Source organism: Vigna umbellata, chromosome 9 (genome assembly GCF_029865625.1).
Source record: "Vigna umbellata cultivar VRB3 chromosome 9, Vumbellata_1.0, whole genome shotgun sequence".
NCBI classification, from domain to species: domain Eukaryota; kingdom Viridiplantae; phylum Streptophyta; class Magnoliopsida; order Fabales; family Fabaceae; genus Vigna; species Vigna umbellata.
In genome coordinates, this window is record NC_142173.1 from 12,769,589 (window position 1) to 12,778,729 (window position 9,141).

Here is a 9,141-nt window from a genome sequence, read left to right on the forward strand (position 1 = left end):
CTTTTCTTCCAACCTCTTTCCCACTTCTTGTGAATATTACATTACACTCCTCCTTCGGGTTGGCTTGAGTATTTGCAGTAAAATGTCCACCCTGTTGGTTTGCTAATTGCTTAGCCAATTGACCAACTTGCACTTCCAGGTTCTTTATGGATGCATCAGTGTTTTTCTGGTTTTGGATGGACTGCTGCATAAACATATGCAATGTGTCTTCTAGCTTTGAAGTCCGATCATTTTGAGGTGGATAATGTTGAGCAGGTTGATACGGATTTTTACTGCTAGAAGCTTCTTGATTTTGTCTCCACCCTTGATTGGAAGGATTAGGGAAATGATTGTTGAAGAAGTGTTGTCGTCCTTGATTTCCCATATAGTTGACTTCTTCATGTTGGGAACTACTAGGACTTTGACAATGGCCGTTGGGGTGGCTATCTCCACAGAAATCACATCTCATTACTTGATGATGTGATTGAGGTTGAGCTTGCATTGCTTGCAACTGCTGAGGTAGTTTAGCCATATGTTGAGTTAAGAGTTCCATTTGTTGAGCCAGAAGCTTATTTTGTGCAAGTAAAGCATCCTGGGCACTCAGTTCATACACTCCTCTCCTCTGTGCTGGAATTATTCCATGTTGGCTCCTCAAATCAGTGGAAGCCATATTTTCTATCACAGCAATGGCTTCATCAGCAGTCTTGAATAGTACTAAACCACCAAAGGATGCGTCTAATATCATCTTTGTATGAGGTTGCAAACCATTACAGAAAGTTTGCACTTGCATTTCTAGACTGAATCCATGGCTGGGACACTTTCTCAATAAGGATTTAAATCTTTCCCAGGCTTCACAAAGTGGTTCATCTACTCCTTGTACGAAGGTAGCAATGGCAGCCTTCACCTCTGTGCTCTTTGATGGTGGAAAGAAGCGTGCTAGAAATTTGTATTCCACATCCTCCCAGCTCGTAAGACTTTGATTAGGCTGTGACTGGAGTCAAGCCTTTGCTTTGCCATTCAGCGAGAATGGGAAGAGTCTCATGTATAATGCTTCTTCATCCTCCCCTTGTACACCCATAGTGCTACACAACTCATAGAAGGTGACCAAATGCGCATGAGGGTCTTCATTGTCCAAGCCAGAAAATTGATTTGAACTGATGAGCTGTAGTAGAGCAGGCTTCATTTCTGCCAGCTTGTCACTCATAGTGGGCCTCACAATGCTTGAGAAATTCCTCGGGCTTGTGTAGGTTATTGAGTCCCCTATGGTTCTCCTTGGAGGTGGTCCTGCGCCAGCCATCCCGTTCACAGAAGAAGAATCAAAAGATTCTATGATTTGATTGTTGAGAAAAGATGAGGATTGAGGGGCAGCTTGTTGACTTAGAGCTCGCTGTCTCCTTGTGTCACTATTGTTTCTACGAGCTGTTTTCTCGATCTCAGGATCCACAAGGAGTGGTTCAGATGACACCGTCCTCCTTGTACGGATGTTTCCCTGCATACACTAGAAAACAACCAAACTCGTGCCACAAGTCAGCCCAAAAAATAAAGATAATAATTACAACAAAATAGAAAATTATACACAAAAAGATAAAGTCTAAATCGGTTAAAAATCACACAAAATTCTAGTTTAATACGGGTCCCCGGCAACGGCGCCAAAAACTTGTTGAGACTTTGGCAAGTGTACCAAATCGTTCAAGTAATAAAACCGGTAAGACCGGATATCGTTTCCCAAGAGACTCGTGTCCTAGACAATCGTATAAAATCTAACTAATTTAGACTAAAGAATGATTCCATGTTTTTGTGGTTTTCATGCAATTAAATTAAAGATAAAACATAAAGTGTAAAAATGATCTTTGATAACGCAAACACTTAGAAATGGAAAGATTAGAAATGATATGGAATGATATTGTTGGGGGTTGATTTCACCTACTTCACTCTTATGTATAGAAAATCACTTCCTCTTCATTAATTAGCCAATGTCAATCTTCTAATTTACTCAAACCCAATCCCTTGGTAGAGAGAGCCTAGACTTACTTCTTAAACTCCAATCCCTTGGAAAACCTAACAAGTTCATCCGCTTTAAGAATTGAGATTCAAGAAACCAAAGGTCCATGTTCTATCCCTAGATACAATTTCCTTTAGGTGTTTAATCCAGTTCTAGATTCACCCAATATTTCCCAATATCAAGCAAACCCTAAAATCATGAAATGGTTGAATCAATCATACAAGCTTTAAGCAAAGGAATTAAACACTAACAATTAATCAAAGAGGCATATAATCATTCAAAACAACTGTAATTTACATAAGAGATCCGTGATTACATCAATCCCCAACAATAATGAAACTAGCTCTCCATGAATGGAGAGCTTGATCTTACAACAAAGGTGGAAATGGAAGAAGGTTGAAGACCCAAGAATGAAGAAGGGTTGTTCCCACAGCTCCTAGATCGCCTCTGGACGCTCCAATTGAGAGAAATCGTGTCTGGGATGCCAAAGATGTCAAAGCCCTTCTAATTTGGGGTTAAATAAACCCAATCTGCCAAATCAGCAATAGGCGCGCTTGAGACCGCGCTCCAGCGCGCGAAGACTGGAAAAAGGGCGCTCCAGCGCCCTTTTGTAGGGGGCGCTCCAGCTAGCTCCAATCCTGGTGCAGAGCGCGCTCCAGCGCCCATTGTTCAGGGGCGCTCCAGCTAACTTTTTTCCAGATTCTGGTTCTTCATATTTTTGCTGTTTTTGCTGTTTTCTTGTTTTCTCTGGTTCCAGCACTCTTCATTTGATGCAGAGACTTCTTCCAACTAATTAACTTGTATAAATAAAGGGGTTAAAGATCAATTTATCTAATTAAAGCTTAAGATGAAACCACTTCTTAAACTAAATGAAAACTAGGATTTACAAGGTAAAAAGGATGAGAAAGAGTTGATATTTTCTCTAATTCAATACTGAATTCATAGTAAAATATGCCACTATCAGTAATCACACCGAAAAGTGCACTGGTTCAATCGTAATACCAAGTGTCGTATCCATAAGTATCTAATCAAATTTTATCAGAACTCGTGATGTTATTTGGATTTGTATTTAAAATTGTTTGATTGTGAAATAGATTGATCCAAAACTTCAAAGTAAAATGGATAACTCAATCAAATAATGTGTGTTGAGATTAGATTTCACAACTTTATCCTTAAGTGTGGTTAGTGTTTCATTGGATTAACAACCTTCATTCATTGTTCCTCGAAGTACTCTAATGTAATTGTAGACCTATGTCTGCAACCTAAGACTTAAAGACATTAAAACTATGTGTGATTTCTCCACTCCTTATGAATGAACTATTTGCATTAATTTGAACAAGACTTTGTCACCAACTAATGCATATATATGCATGTCAACCACCAAACAACATTAAATGACTCAATTAGATCTATAAGACGAATTAATTTTTGCCTAACTCGAGTTATTTGTGCAATGGATGATTGACTAATCATATTAATGCAAACACTAGGTAGTTCAACAACTCATGATGATTCTAACAACTAATCATATTCCCCACGTCTCCTTTATTCTAAGAGATATTACAAGTGAAGTGAGAGAGAGGGAGACTAAGAGCCTGAGATGAAATTCTGATATCAAAACAAGAGGTTTATCCCTTAATTTATAGAATTTTAGGTCTTGGTTGCAGCTCCAAACATGGTGGTCATTCTTAAGAGCTTTTCTTCTATGATGGGTTTCCTTATAACTTAGACTTTGTTCTTAGTGTCCTCACAAAACTTTCTTCAATGGTGGGTTTCATCCATGTTTGAGCTTCAGAGCTTTAGTGCTTTAGAGTGCTTTATAGTGAATTTTTCCTCGCATGGTTCAGACATTATATTTTCTACTTGAGTTGTGGAAGCAAAATTTGAATTATTTTGAAACCGTCATAAAGTTCTCAACTTGTGATTCTAGGGCTCAAGATATTATGCTTTATTTCTTCTAAAAGTGCTTAAATTAATGAGAAATTGCATTAGTTTGTCACTCATGTTCATATCCAAATGCTTTCAGTGAATTTTAGGAAAAATGGAGTAAAATCTTAGCATATGTAATATAATCAATCAAGATAAGTTTTAAAATGCATGTGAATTATAAGTAAAATGAGCACTTATCACATACCCATTGTCATTCCTAATTGTCACAATCTTGATCTTTCTTGTATAGAATATATTAAGGACGAGACAAATTAACAACTTAATTACATTACACTGCTAAGTAATAGTGTTAGGCTAAGAACAAAGACTATCTCACCTAAAACACATATGCACTTGTCTTGAACTCGCACACTAATAATAACTTGGTACAATTAGTACAAAAAACTTGTGATTTCAAGGTATGGGCATTTTAATTATATTGCATGTTTATTACTTATTACTCCTATGTTGATTTAGATATGAGAATGTCATTATAAAAACTTTCTACTCTTAGTTATGGATCCTCGGTCACACAGATGACTAGTAAGAAGTTTGGAACATTAAGAGTAAATTATGTAACAACATATGAAAATATGGTTCAACATGAAGAGTCTAAGCCAGAAATTTATAGATCTTGTATAAGAACACTTAACTTGAAGTATTTTTGGAACATCATTATTCTAATACTCAATTTTGAAAACTTGTGACATTTTTTAGCATAAGTGTTGGAATCTTCTTTCACACAAACCATCATTGATCAACGGGATGTCCATTTTTTGAATTTTTTCTGGTCCCGACATATGATTGTATCAAACGATTTAAATAATCTAATAAAAACAACTATAACCTAATAGTTTAAAATTTTAATTATTTTTCACATGTTTTAATTTTTATTAAATTCAAACAACTTTTTTTTTATTTTACTTTTTTCCTCTGGCCCTTTTATATGTGCTTATGATAAAACGTACGTTTGATTCCATGAAAAACATGGGAATAAAAGAAGAAACAACACTCTTTCTACATTCATTTGGATAAATTCCTTGTTATCATAACCACTCTTTTTTATTTTATCATTTTTACCATCTTTTTGTTATCTTAAAAGCAGAACACGCAAACAAGTCACAAAAACGCTTAGCAGATATGGACAAAAACACGTACATAAGCCTTGCTATCGTTATTTACGAAACTACCCTCTGTTCAACTACTACAGTACCCTTACAATTTTTTCTTCCATCATAGCCGGCCACATGGATTCCTTTGGAGTCTCAGAAATATGAGTCAAAGCGTCTCAGATTGACCTCTTTCTTTCTTTGTGATATGCAATAATAGAAAATATACATTTAAATAAAAAAATAGATATTTTTATACATTGTTTTGGTATTGAAAATATATATGATTCGCTCGCTGTATCCAATAGTTTCCTCTTAAAAGTCGAAAAAAAAATTAAATATGTTTTTTTATTAAACTTTTTAAAATATAGATAAAATTATGACAGCGATTCTAATTTTAAAAACAGAACATATTAAGTACAAAATTACACTTGTAATAATATTCAAGAATGGAAAAATAAATCAACTACTTCAGCGATTATGTTCATATCACATATTTAGTTTATAATTCTATGTAATATTAGCATGTTAATTAATTTAAAAATTAAATATATTTTTAATTTTTTAATTTATAAGTAAAATTGGAATTCTTTCATTTATCGTATAAAACACGTTAATTCTTCAGGGGTATTGATTTTTAATTGAGATATGTAATGGTCATGCTAAGTTAAATAGTTCAACTAAAAAAGTTAACCCTGCCAATTGAAGATATATTTCATATATTTTTCATATATTAATGAAATGTAAAGATCAGTTTTGAATGAACATTTTGACATAATTCCAATATTACTTGTTTTTATGCCTAGACTGCTAAACATTTTCTTTCTTATTTTTTATATTTCAAGATCTATAATCGTTATTGGTTGGTTGAAGAGTAATTAATTGTTCAAGGAATGTCCATCATTAATATTAAATCCATAAACCAAACAACTTTCAACTTTAAGTATTGGGGAATATTATTAAAAAAAAAGGCACAGGAAAAAAGAACTTTATTGTTTATTCTGTCAAACCAAAAAGAGAACAATTAACAATTTAAACATATTGAATGCACAAGAATTTATGCTTCGTTGATGGGACCAAAGTAAAGCGATGAAGTAATGAGCATAGAGAAAAGGTAGCAGAAGAAGAAGAAACAGACACCAGTCTTCCATGGCCAAAATCATTGGCAAGAGCAGAAGAAGAACAACTCAAGTATGTCACAGAATGGTTCATCATGTCAACCTTAACTGCAACCTGTTCCATAGGGTGTCCTTTCTTGGTCGTTTCATCTGGGACAGGATCTTTCTCTGCTGTCTCGGAAGGCCTTCACCTGCCCCTTACCTCAGACTGCCCCTCCGTAGCCTCCCTTCCACGGCCACCGTGCACGGTGGCTCCTCCCTGCATGGACACCCCATCACCACCCCATGTGACTCTGACTCTGATTTGGTCAACCTCAAGATCAGTTTGCTTGGTGATTGCCATATTGGAAAAACCAGTTTTGTGGTACTTGTTTTCATGCTTTAATATATAGTTTATTCCTTGCTTCTGTTTCACTTTTCATTCATCTGAAATGTGTATCAGTTGTTTTTCCTTGGTTATTGTCATATTGGAAAAACTAGCTTCAAGTTTTAATTTGATCTGTTCCTAGCTTTTGTTCAGTTTTCATGCATCTAAAATGGGTATCGATGGTTTATGCTTGGTCATTACCATATTGAAAAGAAAAAAAACTAGTTTTAAGTTTTGACTAGTTTCAAACTAACTTTTGTTTCACTTTTTACTTATCTAAAATGGGTTTTAGTTCTTTTAGCTGGGTATTTTTCTTCCGGGAAAAACCAGTTTTGGGTTTCTTAGCTTTTGGTTTCACTTTTCATTTATGCAGTGTTGGTTGTCTTTATGTTTTTCATTAGGAACAAACATTGACACTTACGTTTATGTTTTAAGTACAAGATTTGTTTGTCCCTGAAATTTATGTGACCCCAGAAACTTAGGTGGAAAAAAGATTTTCTTTTTCTCATTAATTTATTATTATTTTTTTCCATTTCTTGTTTTGATAGATGAGTGTGACTGCTATTTTCAGATCAAGTATGTGGGGGATGAGCAAGAAAAGAGGAGCTTGCAGATGAAGGGACTTAATCTGATGGACAAAACATTATCAGTTCAAGGAGCAAGAATTTCTTTTAGTATTTGGGATGTTGCAGGTGTTTAACTTTTAACTTTTTCTTTGAACTTTTAAGGCTTTTCTGGGGTTGTAACTTTAAGTGAAGTTTTAATGGTGAATAATTTTTGCTGGTGTATGTATGTATGTAGGTGACACAGGTTCTCTTCATCAAATTCCAATGGCTTGCAAAGATTCAGTTGCGATTTTGATCATGTTTGATCTCACCAATCGTTGTACACTGAACAGGTAGCTGTTTCCTTCATGATCTGTGGAAACATTTTGACAGCAAAAATGCAAAGATATTTATTTACCCTTTTGTGTTTATGTATTGCAGTGTTGTGGGGTGGTACAGTAAGGCAAGGAAGTGGAACCAGGTACAAAAATTCAATTTCACATGGTCAATAATTTTGAAATTACATGAATTCATTGTGTGTGGTACAGATAATTAATACCTTTAACTGCTTAAAGTTAGTTTCAAATTCTTTTCACATGGAATAGTACAAAGAAAAGGACAAGGCACATGCATGATTTTTACAAAGGTTTAATGACCCTTATGATTTAGGATAAGTATGTGGTGTAAACTTCTTACTGAGACCAAACAGAGAACATATTAGTGATTGTTTTTGTGTGTTAAAATGGAAAAATCAGTGTCATTCATTAATGAACTCACTGATGTTGTTCATTTTATTTACTACAGACTGCAATTCCCATTCTGATAGGAACCAAATTTGATGACTTTGTTAGACTTCCTCCTGATGTGCAATGGACAATTGTAACACAGGTAAATGATTATTGCTGAGTAGAAGATTTCAAACATGTTTTCAAAATACTGTTTTGTTTTGTTTTAACATTTCAAACATGTGAGATTGAAGAGTGTTTTGATTGACTGAGTCTTGTTTTGATTATTGGTAAGTATGGATTAGTGATGTTGAAGTTTGATTACCCACAGGCAAGGGCATATGCAAGGGCAATGAAAGCTACGCTTTTTTTCTCAAGTGCAACCCACAATATAAATGTGAACAAAATCTTCAAGTTTATCATGGCCAAACTCTTTAACTTGCCATGGAAATTGGAACGAAATCTGACACTAGGAGAGCCCACTATTGACTTTTGATATGTATTTCACATTTATATGTAAATAGCATGACAAAGAAAACAACATTTTAAAGGAAAAAAAAAACATTCATATTGACTAAATTTTGTTTGGTAAAGTTTATTATATGAGTAAAAGTTTTTTTTTTTTTACTGAGTAGAAAAATGGGAAAATTTATTGATTTATAAGAAACAAGATTTATCATTTGATGGATGTTACTTTTTTAAATACAAAAATTAATGATTATAGTTTTTAGTCTAGTGATAAATGTTCATAGTGCTACATGTTTCCAGTTGTAACTTAGTATTTAATTTTAAAAGCAAACATTTCTAATAAATCAATTTTTAGTTAAGAAAAAACCAATATACTAAAACCAACTTTAATTAAATTTTAATTATGTAATATATATTATTATTATCTTTAATCCTTTTCACGACAAAATCATTCTTATTATTTTTAATCTTTTCTTTAACACACAAAGATACCATTCCAATGAATCAAATTCAATTTTCTCATTAAGTTTTAAATCTCAACTTAAATCTATTTTTTGCTCCAAAATACAAGTGTAAGCGTTAAAACAATTTATAATATTCAATATTTCAAAATAACTCGAAGCAATTATAAATAGCTTAATTTAATCCATCTTTTAAAAAAATTAAGTACTTCTAAAACAATTTTTAAAGTTGGTCAGTTGGTTTCTACCAAATTTCAATTGCCTTTGTCATGATGTTATATTTTTTATCAATATTTTTGTTCAAAAATTAACATAGTATTCAAAACACAAATATTGGTGAACCATGTATAAATAATTCTAAATTTCATTTAAAAGTTAAATTATAGTTCACAGAATCAGTGAAGGAGCTCAAAAGATTCATATCCCAAAATTTTTTGT

General features: G+C 33.5%; 1 protein-coding gene across 1 annotated transcript; it reads left to right on the forward strand.

The window, feature by feature from the left end:
• Positions 1–6,054: 6,054 nt before the first annotated feature.
• Positions 6,055–8,370, forward strand: LOC148192605 (septum-promoting GTP-binding protein 1-like). Its single transcript, XM_088099059.1, has 6 exons — positions 6,055–6,501; positions 7,076–7,196; positions 7,306–7,402; positions 7,491–7,530; positions 7,854–7,937; positions 8,106–8,370. Exons 1-6 carry the CDS (start codon positions 6,169–6,171, stop codon positions 8,268–8,270), a joined length of 840 nt encoding a protein of 279 aa, XP_087955185.1. The 5' UTR covers positions 6,055–6,168; the 3' UTR covers positions 8,271–8,370.
• Positions 8,371–9,141: the final 771 nt, after the last annotated feature.